At 44.6% G+C, this 16,573-nt stretch overlaps 1 protein-coding gene across 1 annotated transcript in view; it reads left to right on the plus strand.

Annotated features, from left to right (window-relative positions):
* KLF7 (Kruppel-like factor 7 (ubiquitous)) overlaps positions 1-16,573 on the plus strand; it is a 62,239-nt gene that overhangs the window by 20,090 nt on the left and 25,576 nt on the right. Inside the window, exon 2 of the mRNA XM_009876017.1 lies at positions 9,311-9,923. Coding sequence (XP_009874319.1) covers positions 9,311-9,923 — 613 coding nt within the window. The remainder of the gene's footprint in view (positions 1-9,310; positions 9,924-16,573) is intronic.

Below are 16,573 nucleotides of genomic sequence, written 5' to 3' on the forward strand. Positions count from 1 at the left end.
ATCACATTCCTTCTGGGCTATTTTCTTGCTGCTTTGCTATTAATAACTTTGCCCTGAAATAGCACTTTCATATTGCAGCATATTCAAATCCGTAACAACTAGGTGGGTGTCCACAGTCAACGGACCGAAGAAAGTGAGCCAGGGCGAGAGCCACGGTTGTGTAGATTGGCTTGCGGAGGTGTGCTGACTCCGAGCAGCTGGTGATCTGACCTGCTGAGCTTTCTCCAGTCAATGTGCAGCCGGGCTCTTCACGGCAGCTCCGGGCTTCCAGTGCCACGCTGCAGCTGGTGGCTGTACCACCTGCGGGAATCGCGCTGGCGCCAGGCTAGGCCGGGGATCCTTTCATGAGGAGTGAGCAGTGCCTCATCCAGTTCTGACAGCACACGTCCAGTTGCTGCTGCCATCCTGTTGGTTTGATCTCAAGCGTTTTGGGGAGACAGGTCTGCTCAGATACCTGTGGGTTGCCGCTGAGCGGTTGGGCCAATACTGGCAGGCACTTTACCAACATGCTCTAGCAAATTGGTTTTAAAGAGGACCGTGCTGCTTTTGTCAGGGTGCGTGGCAGCCCAAGTGCACTGCCTGTGAAATGTGAGGCTGATCGAAATCCCTGGTGGCTAGAGTTTTGGAACAAGCGTCTTGGCAGAACAATGTAGAACGAAAAGCAATGGAAAAACACTCTTGGCTGTAAGGGAGCATCTTCTGGAGGGCACCTGGCTTTTGAGTGAGAGGCCAGTTAACCTGCAGTGGGATGTTCAGGCTTGAAGACTGTTGTTTCTGTACATAGATTATGAAAACTCTGGCCTAGAAGTAGCAGAAACCACAGCTCAAATAAAATAAAAAAAATTAAATAAAAGAGAAGAAAGAAACAAATCCAAGTATCAGGATGTCTGAAGTTGGTGTTGTTTTTAAATTCTTTCAATTTTTCCGTTTGGGTCACATTGTTCCTAACAAAGTGGACAAGATTTGTAATATAAAATAACCATCTCCAGCCGTCAAAGAATATGTCAACTTCTGCTTCACTTAAGCCACAGAGTTAAATGGTGCTAATCAAGAGCAGAATTTCATGGAGTTTGAGTGTTGGCAAGGTCCTCAGCTGATGTAAACAGGAACCATGAAATCAGGGCTGCTCTGTGCTGATTTACCCCAGCTGAGAATCCGGTTGTGCTTCCCATTGCTTTGTTTCTAGTCTGAGGTTTTTTTCTCCATGCAATGGTGAAACTCAAGTCTGTTTCTCTTTTTCTTGCCGAGACTGACATATTTATCACAGTAGCACATGCATCTTCTTGCTCTTGCAAGATAACAAATTGCCTAAATGATTTTAAACAACATAAAAAATCAAAGAAAAAAGCAGCAAATAGCTTTTGGTAAATGTGCTTGGACAGTTGCTGTGCTCACTTTAAAGTTTAAACTTCCTCCAAACAGCACACTGCCCCCTGCATGGCCTGAGGCAGCCTTTGGTCCTGTATGTTTATTATCGTTTGGAGATGGTATAAATGCTCTTTTATTCTTTTTTGTTCTGCCCTTTTTCTACAACACATTCCCCTCCTTCCTCCTGCTTCCTGTTTCCCAGACAGGTCCCCACCTCTTCCTCCCCACAGCCAAAAATAATACAAAAGGGAACATACAAAAGGTTTTTTGAGCCATGAGATGTGATAATGAATGGGCATCATGTACAGCGTAGATAGAGTAGCTCCAGTGCAAAAATGTTGATCACACAAAGTCAGGATGAGGAATTGCACGTTTTTGGGTTAGGAATTCAGTATCACGCATCCTCTTGTTTAATATGTTTTTAGGTCAGAGCAGAAGAGATGACTCACAACCCAGGACTCTTATGAAACATACCGTGTATTGAGTGTATCGATCACATCTCTTCTTCAGGTTTGATTTAATAAGCTAATTGTGAAGAATTGTGCTTACTAATATGCTGTTGCCTGAGAGTGCACAAGCACAACTGGTGGATGCGTTTGTGTCAGCTGCTGAGGAGGAAATGTTAAGCTATCTCTGGATGTTAATGAAACATCTCTAAAGAGTACATTTTTTCATTCATGATCCTATCCAGAGTAATTACAAGGAATCCAATTCTGCTGTGTAACCCCACTGCAATACTTTTTAAGGATGAATCTTAATTGAGGATCGAGATCTAAAATATTGCTCTGCTTTGTGCGTTCCACAGCCGTCAGCATTTGCTCTTGCATATCCATTTCCTGTGAGAAGTTTACCACACTCTGGGGCATGCTTTGAACCCAGTCCTTTGATTTCAGTGGGAGCTAGGACTAGCAATTCAAGGAGCTAATTGTGCCTTTTTGCTATTTATAATGCTAAATTAAAGCTGCTTCCAAACCGAACGACAACAGGTTAAATACAGACTTGATGAAGTTTGGAGAAAAGTTTGCAGTGAGGGCCACTGGCCAGCTCACTCCGAGCCATCCAAGCTTGTTACATAAATAAATGGTCTCTTCAGAAAGATTTTGAAACCTGCTTATGTTAAATCCATATCGTTTCTCAAACAGTCACTGTATGGCTACTTGCCGCCTGCGCTGCATGGCAGCCTGTGGGACATGTGCTTGTGTACAAGCACACATGGGTTTTATCATATTTTGATACTAGCACAACGGGCCCCCTGCACTTTAGAATTCTTGATTTGGCTATCCTTAATCCTTTGCTGACATTGATGCTATTTTTTGTTGTTGTGACTGGTTGCAGATATTTTTTTCTATCTTTATTAAACAGTCAAAAAAACAACAAAAGCCCTCCAAAGCCCTGGTTCAGTGTTTGCAGATTTCTTTCATCCTTTTTTTTTTTTTTTTATCTAGATGCCTATCAGATTCGGCCACGCTTAGCTGCAGTCCTTTGTTCAATACCTCACAACCAGCGCACTGAAATTCTCTATGCTTAGAGCCTGCATACCACAGTTTTTTAGTGAACAAATTTGACTTTTCCATTTAAAAGAATACTTGTTGGGAAAGATACCTTTCATTATCACCAAGTTTGGGAACAGATCTTGCTTTTGACTCCTTGGTTAGGGTTACAGGTTTAGATTTTTTTTCTATTTGAGATATTTGTTTTACCGCCCATTTCAGCTGGTGAAAATTGCTTATTTGTGGCAAAATTGGGTTTGATCAAAAGTCTTTGATAACTCTGATTACATGCCCCAGAGCAACAGGAAAATGGCTTGTGTTTATATGAAGGTAGTGATTCTGTCCTTTGAGTAAATTTGCAGAACTTTTTATGCTGAAATGTATATTTGCTAAATGTGGTTGAGGCTTCTGATTTCAGAATCTTCTAAGCCATGAAGAAAAATGCTGTGGAGAACATCCACGGTCCTTGTAGGTGATTGTTCCTCGAGAGTGCTATTGTGCATGAGTAGCAGTGAATAGGCTGGTTTGGCTAAATACATTTCCTTAAAGGCTCATAGTTTGAGCTGAGACCAAGGGGGAAAATGGGCACAGGCCGTTATTATATTGGAGAAATATGCAAACAGAGGCTTGAGTCCTGTGCGGTGTAGTCAAGAGTTAACAGACTTAGCCATTTCGTACTCTGGTGGCTGGTGGGACCCATTCAGCTGGTGTTAGAGAGAACTAGCCTGACGGCTCAGGCGTGTAGTGAAGTTACCACAGGAAAACAAGTCTTTGCGTATCAGATGATCTTTGCTGACTATGTGTGTGCCTGCTTTTTGCTCCTGGCAAAAGCTTGTTTGTTGAGCATAGAGTTGACTTGATCAGCTTCATATACACAAGGGATTAAGAACATGCACGCAGATATTGACCACGAGTTAGCTATCATTAAGTGTCTTATTGTTGTACATGAAAAGTGCTTTTAGCTGATCTTTTTTTCCCAATAAACTGTAACGTGTAGGCAAGATGTGCTTGCACATGACTAGGAGTTTTGTCTTAAATCCTTTACCATGGAAATTATTTACTATTGCTTGAAACTTTTTCTTAGTATTCATTCATGCACTTTTCCCATTTTCCCAAGTGTATTTTGCAAAACTATTTACTTTAATACTGAAATTCTGTTTATTTTATGCTGTCTCAAATGTTAAGCTTCTGATGTGCCGCAGCTTTTTGACAACTAGCAACTGCCCAGTGGAGGTTGCCAAGAGGAAGAGCTGGAGGTTTTGGCAGCTGGGTGGGAACAGATGACAATCTTGGAATAGATGGGGGAGAGTCTTGGGTTTTGTTGTTGTTCAGGAAGTAATGAAGGCTTTTGGCAGTGGGAAGAAGATGCATCTTTCCAACTCTGTTTTAGGGTTAAGGACGAAAATAGCATGGCATTTTTGAATCTCTTATTCCTCTTAATTTCAGGGCTGCCCCACAACATCCAGCTCAGTATCTACCTCTGGCATCAGCAATACAGGTGCCAGCTTAGCTCAAAGTTTTCAGTGTTCTGCTGAAGAGTGAAATACTAACACAGGGCACTGGACTGGTACTGCTGTTTGATCTGAGCTTGCATGAACTGCGGTGGAACTGACCTTAGAATTACTGGTTTTGAGTTGCCTTCACGTATGCTGTCTCTCCCTTCGCAGTCTTACAGAGACTTACACAATTATTGCAAGTTAGAGCTGAGGCCTCTTTTTTATATCCCAGGGGAAAGCATTGGGGTCATAATGGAAGTTGAAATTTGCCCTCCACTATTGCATGTGTAATTTTGCTTTGCTTGTATAAATTATGATGCAAAGAGAATCCTTTCAAGTATTGTGCACGGAGCTGGTAGATTAGACCTGCTTGTCAACCACATTCGACATTTTCATTCTCTGTCACAGCCTGATCTAAGTATCCAACTTCTTAATTAGGTTTTGGATAACTTCCAAGATTGGTGCTTGATGTCCAATTATATCTGCAGTAAAATGGCACTTAGACGTAGCTAGCACTTCCAGATAAGAACTTCCCATGATCTGGTAGAAAAATTCAGAATCAGGATATTATGAAATACTTTGGTATCAATAAAACAGAAGAACTCAGTGAACATGTTGATAAGGTGTCTTTGCTGACTTTCTGTCCTGAAATAATTTTAAGTGTTTGGGCTTCGTTTTACCCTTGGCAGAATTTTACTGTCACCACAATGTCCTGTCTTTAGCTGTGCAAAATGCCCAGGAGTTTAAGTGCCGTAAAGACTTCACAGCATCGGCAGGTGCTTCCGAAGCGACCTGTGATTCTTAACAGTGAGTATGTGTGGGTCAAATTCTGATACACAACATCATTGCGGTTAGTAGCAAAACCATCTTGATTTCTGCTGGTTGCAGAATTAGGTGAGTGCTAAGCTCTGCTGAAGATGGTACACAGGTATCATATCTCTGCTATCAGAGGCACAGGCAGAGTTTTTCTTGCATTGTGTTTCGTAGTGGTGAGCATATTCAAGGTGTTTAGTAAATAATCTTTACTTTTGGTAGATGAGACTTAGGTGAGCTCCAGAGGTAAGAATACATGTAGATTAGAGGTCATACCTTTCTGAATTGACAGTTCTACTGCTGAACACTGAATTTCCCTGGATCAGCACTACTGCAAACTCTGAAAGGACTAATGAAAAGTGGGTCCTTGCCAGGCATAGGACAGCACTACAGTGGCTGTGTTGTACTGTCTGAAGGATCTGGTGCTGCATGTGGAAGTGTCATGGTGTGCAGTTTACATGTATTCTGCTGCTATATGTGCCCCAGAGGACCCAGATAATACTGTAATTGTGGGATGTGAAGAGACATTATGAGTTACCGGTGTGTGGGCAGGAAACACAGAGCATTCCTTGCAGGTGATGGAAATGTGCCTCTGCTGGGAAAGTGAGCCTTGTTGAAGTTGTCTCCAAAATTGAAAAATCAGACTGAGGCCCTGTTGGGATTGTCCACGTGCCAAACTGCCGTCTTTTTCTACCTGGCTTTCTGCAAGTACCTGAAGTCTCACAAAGTCACGTCCTATTATTTGTCAGCTGTGAATCGTCATTTCTTTTGACTGGCTAAATTGAGGAGCAAGGTGCAAGGAGAGTGACCATTGTTAATCAGTGCAGATGGATTGAAGTAGTGAGGCACTTTTTATCGCTAGCGTGTGAAACCAACTTGACAGCAAATGGCAGTCTTATGGATCTTCTTCTTGTGTTCCTGAAGGGAGCCATCTTCCTCTTTCCATTGCAATTTTTGAAGTCTTTATTGCTGTAAATCCAGCAGGCACCGAATAAGAAAATGTAATACCCACAAAGTTCCCTGCAATGTAGCGACCAACAGATATTTGACATGTATTATGTCTGTTACACAAAGCTCCCCCTCTCTTGCATGAGTGATTAAGGAGAAGCTGGACATCCAAAAGAGCGGCTCACTCCTGCCTTAGGTATCCTTGGGCCATTTTCCTACCAGGCTGGCAGTGGAAGTAGAAGAACTACAGGGGTTCACCATCATCTGAATCCAGCAGTTTGGGTTCACATCTCTGTGGATAGTGGTCAATATCCTGCTGCTTCCACAAAAACTGGTAGTTTTTCATGCACACTCTGGCAAAGAACTTTGTGTGAATGGAGACCAAAGAACTCTCCTGTCCCTCCTGATGGTCCACCAGTTTGGAGTGGAGACCTTGATGGTCTCAGCCTTGCTGGTTGCTCCAGGTCAGAGCTCAAAATGAGGAGGTGGGCTTAGTTGACCTAAAAACTCTCTTGCTGGGGCAGGAGGGAACAAAGCAGGCTGGTTTCAAAACCCTGCCTCACCCTTCCCTGGGTGGTGTGGGCCAGGAGAAGGGAAGGTCGCATAAGGTAGTTGGCAGAAGCTGGGAAGTGCATATGGGAAAGATGCTTTGTTTCTGCCGGCAGTTGCCTCCGCTGGCAAATGCAGCAGCAGGTAGGGCCCTGGTGGGGGGTGAAGGAAGGGCTGTGGCCATAACCCCTCAGCAGGCTTTGTCTGCCATGCAGATTAGATAGAGGGCTTTTCTGGCTCAGCGTTGCTAGGCTCTTCCCCCCTATTGACTTGGTGGAGAGGCTGAGGGGGGTGGGAGGGAGGGACTGCATTATATTGTTTCTTTGAGTTGTTTTTTTCCCCCCCTCTATGGGGAGATGGGCTTGATCCACTGGTTTTGGATTTCAGAGGCAGAAGGCAAGACATGACCAGCTGGTGTCTTGAAATGGCACAGGTGCAATGGCTGCGGGAGGGGGGAGCCAGGAATAATTACAGGTTTCTGAAGCATCAGGCTTTGCCTGAAAAGGGCTCATCGAGAAACTGCTCTTTATGGAAAATTAATGGTGAAGCTGGAAAAAACTGTCAGGCCCACTATTGTTGTCATGGGGTAGTGATGCCTTAAAGGAGCAGCACCTCCTGCTCGCCTCCACAGGCAGCCCAGGGCCGGCGTGCAGCTTTCTGATCCCACAGCAATTGAAATTTCATGTCACTGTCATCAAATTTAATGGCCTTGAGTCCCTGTCTCTCTTTCCCCCCACCCCCTTTCCACCCCTCATTTGTGATTATGCTTGCTTTTATTTCAATGCTTTTATTTATTAGGCCCCTAAACCTTTTTCTGCCCCACTGGGTGAAGACTAAGTGGGCCAGAAAGCCCAAATTACGTGATGTGGGGAATTCAAAGGCATCGCCTCTTCTGGTGGTGAGGGTTATTCCTGAAAGATCATGGGGCACATTGGAAAGCTGCTTCCAAGACATGTTAGAATTCATGTGGGGACCTCACCATCTCAGAAGGACACTTCAGAAAGAAAACCGTAAGGTTGCTTAGGGCAGGTACTGATAAGTGTCCCACCTCCAGGCCCATATGCAGCAGACACAGTGTACATATAGTGTCATGCCTCTGAAAATAACCTACGTGCTCAAGTATAGCATGTCGCACTTACATCTGTTGCTGCTCTTTTTCGTTTTGTCCAAGTCCATCTATACAGCTCAGGTCTATAATGAGCCATTATTTTAAAAAGAAACTGGCAAGTTCTGTTGTGAGCTCTCAAAGTCAGCCCACCGCGCTGCATCTGCAACCAGCAACCAGCAGTGCTGCTTCCTGGGTACGCGGAAAGTAGAATCTTGAGTTACCTGGCAGCTCCTAGAGAGCTGTGCGTGAGGCCTCTTTACGCCCCCGGTGATGGGACCTTTGTACCCAGATGGCAGCAGTCTCTCTGTCTCCTCTGGGCATACAAAGCTTTTGTTTCTGGATCAGATGCTGGACTCTCCAGGTTGAGATGTACTTGGGTCGCCAGCTCCCATAGGCTCAAAATTTTTTGCCTGAAATCCCTTTATTAATATCTCTAGAAGTGTTCTCTGAGGCATAGTTTTTAGAGGTATCTAAAAAGCGTTACTTAGAATGGCTCATTCTCCAAGTCCTGTAAAATCACAGTAGCAGTGTTAAACCAGCTAGCCTTTCAGGTAGCAAGAAATGAAAAATAGCGCTAATAAACTCCATTATAGGCCCCTGAAACTACAGCAGGTGGTTTTCTATAAACAATAAAAGTTTATAATATTGATTATGGAGAACACTGGGCAGTGTGATGGTACCTGGAGGGTTTACTGGGGCTGGGTCAGGGCACCTCATAATAAGGTACATTCATGTAGGAGGCTTACCCTATCTTTGTGCTGATGATCACTGCTGTGGAGATGCAGGAACACATTTTTATGTGGCAGCCTCTTTGACTGCAAATTCACTGAGTTATTAATAAGATGTGTGCCTGTGTTTGTGTGCAAGTCTGGTAGCCCCATTTGACCAAATGTGCCAAAACCCCTCTAAAACTGACAGTAGGTCCCTTTTTTCTGTCACATCTTTCCTTCTTTCAGGCCCTTTAAACAAGATGTGGTGTCACTGGAAGTTTTTCTTGTCTTCTTTCTTAAAATGCTATGCTTCAGAACTGTGCCGTTTTTAGGAACAGATTGGGCCCCAGCCAGCTATGCAGGGTTAAATTTGGAGTGAAAGTTAATGTTTGTGAGAGAAGAGGAAGCAGCTCTTTGGAGAGGTGGCTTTTTGTTTGTATGTGGCCAGACAGATGGTGCCATTAGGATAGTTTCACATGGAAATGAATGTTTGCCAGATTATACTTAAAATTGGGGAGGGCCTGATATCCATGGGACAAGGTACAGACTTTGATGAAAATATAGTTGATGCTTTCTGGCTGTAATATCTTCTTCACTTCTGCCATAATATCCGCTACCGTATGTGGATATTCCCACGCTCTGTCTCGGAGCAGCATCAAACGAGTGCCAAATCCTTGTCTCCCAAAATGTGACCATCTCACGAGAAGGTGCCGGTGTGCTTGAGGGCTATCTCTGACCGACTCTGGACCGCGCCATTCTCCTGCCCTAGGCGGGAGCTATGCCTTGATCTCTCTCTAACAGTGGTTTCTCTCCCTTCCCCTCCTGCAGACATGCCTGGAGTTGGAGCGATACCTTCAGACTGAACCACGGAAGATCTCTGAGACCTTTGGTGAGGAGTTGGACTGCTTCCTTCATGCCTCCTCAGCCCCAGATGTGGAGGACAATATCCGGCGGCTGGACCCCGTCCTTTTACCAGTGGAGACAAGTACGTGTGACAAAAGTGCCAACATGGACATTATCCTCTCACGGGACAAGCTGCTGTCTGAGACATGCCTCAGCTTGCAGTCCACCAGCTCTTCCACAGAAGGCTACACAGCTGTCAACCAGGCCCAACTCAATGCAGTAACCTCATTAACACCCCCTTCCTCTCCAGAGCTCAGCCGCCACCTTGTAAAAACCTCACAAACTCTCTCAGCGGTTGATGGCACAGTGACGTTGAAATTAGTGGCCAAGAAAACTTCAGTCAGTTCCATGAAAGTGGGTGTAGCAACAGCGACCGCAGGGACAATAAAAGGCGGGCAAAGTGACAGTGAACAAGGAGGTACAGGGGCAGAAGCATCCCCAGAAAACAAGAAGAGGGTTCATCGCTGTCAGTTTAATGGGTGCCGGAAGGTTTACACAAAGAGCTCCCACTTAAAGGCTCATCAGAGGACTCATACAGGTACTTGTGTAGGATGCTTCTCTCATCTTGTCCTCCCGCCACCTAACTGTAACATCTCCTTTTGTTCTCATTTAGAAAAAAAAAGAAAAAAGAAAAAACACAAACTATTCTGAAAGTCCAAACTTCTATCTATGAAACAGGGCAGTGGAAAAATATGGTAGGCCAGCAAATGTACCTATTATTCAACAGAACAGAGGAGTTCACCATCTGTGGTTAACCTGTTGGGACTGCATATGTCTTATGGGGCTCGATGCACAGCAATTTTATGATACCTAAGGGATGTAGATGTATCATTCATGTTAAAACTGTGGGCATGCCAGTTTGGGTTTTCAGCACTCATTTCCCCAAGACAACTTTAAAAATGTTAATCTTAGTCAAGTGTTAATTGCCTGAAATAGAAAACAGTGTGGGTAGGGTTTTTGGGGGGGGAGTGGAGGAAAGAGAAGAATGTATTTCAAATCTCAGATACGTGGTGTATGAATAATGTGTGTGTGAGAGAGCATGTGTGTAGATGCAGACGCGCAGCCATGCAGATGCGTGTACCTTTGAGATACTACAATCTCGGACTTCCCTGGTGATAAAATACAGCAAGAACAAATAAAGAATGACATGGAATTTGAATTGAATAGTGTAGGTAGGGAGGGAATAGGATGTATGGAAAGATGTCAGGCTGTTATTTTGAGTAGTATTTACTAATTTTGCATGTAGGCTTCACTGTGTAAGCTTCTTGAAGTGTACTGAATTGGCTAGGTTTGGCTGTTCAGGATCCTCACTCTCCTGTCACTTGTTTATAGTCTCCAGTAGCTTTTTGGCTGGTATTCATTAGTGGTAATAGCTGTGCAGTTCGCACCCATTGCTGCTTTGTTCTAAGCTTCACATGTGATGAGAGATGATAAATTCCCATTAGCACTGTCTTATCATGTGATTATTCTTGTTTCCAGAGGGACTGCTGTAATCAATTCTCTCAATTTTACTGTAAAATGTGTGGTCCCTTACGATAACTGCACATTTAATTCACGATCTTATCAGGCAGGCAGATTCCTAGAAGCAAAGTTGCTCTTGCAAGGTAGAAAATAACATGTTGGACCAGGGCAGTAAATCAAACAAATGTGTGGGTTGTTAAGAGAGCTGCATCCATCAAATACTAGGCAGGCCCATAAAAGTTACAGGGTCTGAAGTATAAATCATATTAAGACATAAAAGGCATTGGGTTTGATCTTTTTAAATGGGCTTTCTAGTGCTTTTACTGGGGATAGCTGCCATGCCAGGAGTGACCTCACTTGTGATCCAGTGAATTGAGGGCTAGTGACAGTAATGCAGTTGTTTTAAAATCTTCAGCAACATGGTTTGGAGGTTCCTTGTCATACCAGTGACACTGTGACGCTGGCCACACCGGGGCTGTCCAGGGTGCCATCCCAGCCAAGGCCTTCCAGCAAGTGATGGGGCTCCCGTGAAGGAACAGTAGGTGGGGATGTGGACAAGGAGTCATGAGGAAGCACTTAAAAAAAATATTGCTGTTTCAATACCTCCACCTTTTGGAGTCAAAATCTTACAGGATTTTGCATGCTTTTGAACTCACCTTTATGTCTGGTTGAATTTTGTACCTGAGATCAAAACCTTTCGTCTTGGTAACACCTCCTTATACCTGACCACATCTACACCTGCCATGTAGAGAGCACATTTCGTTTTGCAATGAGGACTGGGTGCGGACTTGTTGTTAAAGTGTGCCTTTGATGAAAGACCTGGGAGCAGGTGGGCACCTGGCTCTCATTTTTCTCTGTGGAAAGCAGACTGTCTAAATATCTTTTACATCTTGGGAGCAATCTGAGTGAATTGAGCGGAGGGGTGTGATAGGCTTATCTAACTAGCTTATTTGAGTCTGTCGTGGGTTAGGGCTGGGCCGGCCACTAAAACATGGACAGACACTCTCTAACCCCCTGTCCTCCCTGAAACGGGAAGGAAAAGGGAATGAGTCAGAGAGATTTATGGGTTAGAAAACTAGAACAGCTTTAATGAAACAATAATAGAGATAATAGTGAAATGATAAAAATAAAGAACTATATAAGTATATATAAGTCCAATATCGAACCCAACTCCTCTCCAATAGCAATACCTGCTGATGCTGCAGAGCAGGCACCACCAGGGAAGCTCCAGGCTCAGCAGCAGCGTGGAGCTACAGGAGCTGGATTCAGGAACTCAGGATCAGGATCAAAAGCCGGAGATCAGATGCAGTCCACCCTGGATGCTGGCCGTTGCAGAAAGAGAGAGAGAACTAAACTCTTGTGATCACTCAATTTACATTGAATATGACGTATATGGAATGAAATACTCTTATTGGTCATCTGTCCTGTCTATTACTCCCCAGAGGTGCAACCTTTTACTTCCTTGTGACCTCTCTCACCACCCGGCACCCCCAGCGTGGCACACAAGAGCCAGCAGTGGCCTTGGTCACTACAGGAGTAAGTATCAGCAAGAGCCTTTCTGCATCCCAGTCCCAGGCAGTAACTGTGAACATCAGGTGTTATCACCGCCAGCAGCACACACTGTCTGCAAAAACATGCTGCTGACTTCAGAAAATGCAGCCTTTGAGAAGAGACTGAACTGGAGAGTTAAAAATGACTAAACAGAATTGGTTTCGTTTAGCTCAAGCCAGAACAGTCATTCAGCATAAAGTCATTCAGACACCTTCATCCTGCTTAAGTGCTCTGTTCCCTTAAAACGTACCAACCAACTGACCGACCAATGGTTAGATGCCTTAAATCAGAGCTGGTACAATCAAGCCATTAAATCTGCTCATGCTGACCTCCGCAGGGGGGTTTCCCCACAGGGAGCTTCTGCCTCTGGTGAAAGAGAGGGACGGAGGGAAATAGCTATGGAAATTCAGGACTGAATTTTAAATGGCAGGGCTCGCTCCTTTCCCAAGCACGCCTTCAGGGCTAGGTACAAGAAGCCCTTTTCTTCATCCGTACTTTGTTCTTCTCAAGCTGTGAGCGAGTGTGCGCTGGGTTGCAAATGCACCCATCAGTGCCAGTGGCTAGTAGCCACCTCTGAGCCAGAGGGTCTGAAATGATTGCAAGATATTTTCCTTTGGCTGGTGGTTTGTTAGTATGTCATGCAAGAGCCGTGTGCCAGTGCGGGCTCTGTATGAAAGGGTGTGAGTGCCCAGACAGACAAAGAGCTCTCAGTGTGGGGTTCACAGGCAGGGAGGCAAATGTGGGCTGGTCACCCAACTTGCACGTGCAAAGTTCACTTGCTGGATCAAAGGGATTTACTGCCCTGCGTGAAAACAAGAAAATCATGGGCTGGGGAGCTGCGGGGTGGAAGGCGGCGGAAGGAGGTTACATTCCTTTCATTCTATGTAAGGCTGACCAGACGCTGGCGATCCTTGCTGCTGTGTGATGAGCCAGGCTGGGCTGGAGGCAATACAGACCGATAGCAGCTTACTAGGCTGGAGACGATCTTCTCTTAGGGCTTTACTTTGCCGGGTTGCCCAGAGACAGTCAGACCTTCCACTGCACTTGGTGCATCCCCTACATTACTCTCCCACTTCTCATCTGTCAGAGAATTAGGGCAGCGGAGTAAGGCCCATCAATGGTTGAACTGGTTATGAAACCACCTTCTGGATGACCTTTGGAGAGGGAAAAACAATCATCTGTGTGGGAGAGAATTTAATCTGGAAGAGAAAGGGAAAAACATTGTCTGGATGGAAAGGGAAATTGAAATATTTGACTGAATTCAAAGTAAGCTGGGGCATCTGAAGTGAAGGGTGTGTAAAGTAACTAAGAGCAGCGGTGAGACTGAGACTGACTGTCAGAGGGCAGCAAAGAAGCCATTCTTGGGAGACATAGCAGCTGGGCTTGTAAACAGGAGGAAGAGGTGAGCTATAGCTTTGGAAAGACCATGCTGCCAGTGTGAGGGTGAGGTACAAGCATCTAAAGGAGCCACCAGGACTGGCACAGTCATCTAACCCTGGCACATTCTCTCGCAGTTACTCATGGAATGGACATCAGTGCAAACAATGACATTTTGTCTCTTTTTGAGAGACAGAAATTTTCATCCAGCCTTCACACATGCATGGAGATGAATTGCCAGTACAATTGAGAGTGGAGATGGGAGATTTCAAATGAGCCAAAACCCGTATATAGTCTTTAGTACTTCCTAAGTTAGAAAACAGGCTATTGCTGGCAAATGTCTGGATGCAAATAAGTCTAAGGATGTACCGGCCTGTAACCTGTGGAAAAATTAATCACAGGACATGGCTGTGTCTCCCAGATCAAAGACCTCTGGAGAAGATTTCTGTCTCTTGGCAAAACCATTCATATCAGACTTCCTGCAGTAATGTATAGGGGAAGGTATGAGATGGCATGGGTACTTTCTGGCCAGAGATAAAGCATCACGTACAAACTGACCAGGAAATCCGTGAGATTGGGATAGCAATAAAAAAATAGACCTTAGGGAGTTCTTCTGTGGTTTGGATTTTATGAGTATCACAAAGTTTTGTGTTTTTTTTTTCTTTATCCATCTAAATCCAGGATCCGATACAATCTAAGCTCAAGTCTGAGAAACGGCAGTTGGGCACCTCACGTCTATATTTACATTTGTAAAACCTAAACAAGAGGGAAATACCCATGTAAATAGATGTTATGGGTCTACATGTGATCTTAAGATAGCACTTATTTAAGTGGAGCTTGTTTCACATTGTCAGTACATCTTATTTTAAATTATATAGTTCTTTGATCCAAACTGCTGGGTGAGAGTAACTAAAACAAACAAATCCACCCTGCAGGAAAACAAATTACTACATTTGCAAGAAAGACGAGAGACACAACAGTATTAGGAAGAACATTAATGAACAGGAAGTTTTTTTGAGATGGGATTTAAAACAACAGAGAAGAGTTTTCCCGAAGTGTTGGAGATAGAAGAGGAACTGTCCAGACTTTGGAAATGATCAGAAAAGACCAAACTGAGGAGAGTAGGCTGGATGATAGGTAAAGAAGATTAATACAAAGTAAAGCCCGGTTAGTTCAGTGGTTTGAGCGTGGTGCTGACAACAAGGACAACACTGAGGTCGTGGGTTCGATTCCCACTCCGTCCCCATGTGTTGCCTGGTCTAGTCAAGAGGTGGCGTCCCTGCCCAAAACAGGAAGGTTGGACTAGGTGATCTCTGAGGTCCCTTCCAGCCTAGGCCATTCTATGATTCTATGATAAAGGAGTAATAGAGAAAATAAAGACTATCTGTGTCAGGAATACCACATGAATGGAAAGCTGCATTGCTGTATTGTGTTAGTGTGGTAGCGCCCATGAACAGAAAAGCCAATGAAGAGAAAGAAAAAAATAGACAAGCACAGCACTAATTCTGCAAAATGCAAGATTTTGAATAATGACTTAGAGAAGACCATTTGGCAGAGCAGCTTAGGTAGAGAAATGAAAGCCAAAGCCCAAGATTTTTTTGTTGTACAGACACTTATGGCTTTGTAGTGAGTCCCATCTCTGTGTGCAGGGCTGCAGCCTGGCATGGAAGGACACAGAGGATGCTGAGGCTCCCATGGCAGCACCTGAAGCAACGGATGAACTTGCCACTGGAAATAAGAGCAAGGGAATTGAGGGAGGAGGGGTGTGTGAGGAAGACTTTAATTCAGGGCTGAATTTGTTTTGAGGTACAGTTGTGTTGCCAAATTGGAGAGATGTCTTTTGTTATGGGGGTGGGGTTTTTTTAAAGGTTTTTTTGGGGTAAAAACATAACAAGAGCTTATCAAAGCTGATTAAAGTAAGCCAAACCTGATAATGAGCTGTTTAAAACTTTATGGTTTTGAAGCTTTTTAACGAATTTGGCAAGTTTGAAGAGGACTGTTGTGATTTCACTGTGGAGGGCTGGAGCCTCACTTGTTACAGTGAGAGCTTAGGCTGAGGAAACGAGCGTTGTGAACCTCTCAGCGGCAGGAGGATGGGCCCCGCCAAAAGCACCACCTTGCCCCCATGGTGCTCATCCATTGCTTGGCTGCCAATGCCAATGTTTCTGCTCCATCATTTGCCAAATCAGTAGTACAGGACAGTCGTACTGTTTGCGCTCAGAAATGCGAATAGGTATAGTTTGTTTGTTTGTTTGCCGTGTGAGATGATTTTTGGCACAAGGGAGATGTAGAAAGTGATGTTTGCTGTCTGTTCAGCAGCTGCAGGAGAGAGAGTGGCGGGCTGCCTCGGTAAGGCACGGAGGACCCATCTCCAGTTTGTCATCTAGTGTCTTCCTTATACCCATCCACCCCTGAGCCCCTGTGAGGCACCTGGCAAGGGGGCAAATTATTGAGATTGCAGAGGAAGAATCGAAGAAAAAACCCTCAGCTTGTCTTCTGCGGCTTTCCCTTTGTGTTGCAGCTGTCCTGCACTAGGTACAAATGGCAGGTTAATGATGAGAAGCTACGATTTTCTCATCCAATTATCCAAAGCAGTGACACTTCAGAAGTGTTTGTGGTCGCACCAGGCCTGAATCAGAGAGGTACGCTCAGAGATGCTGATTTAGACTGAGGTGGGCGTGCTGAACGAGAAGAGCCTGAGCAGGCTGGGAGAGGTGAAGTGCTCTGGGCAGGAAAAGCCAAGTGCGCTACCTCTCATCTCAGAAGCAGGTGCCGAGTTAGGCTCTTCCGGAGGTCAGT

Source organism: Apaloderma vittatum, unplaced genomic scaffold (genome assembly GCF_000703405.1).
Source record: "Apaloderma vittatum isolate BGI_N311 unplaced genomic scaffold, ASM70340v1 scaffold16679, whole genome shotgun sequence".
Classification (NCBI taxonomy): Eukaryota; Metazoa; Chordata; class Aves; order Trogoniformes; family Trogonidae; genus Apaloderma; species Apaloderma vittatum.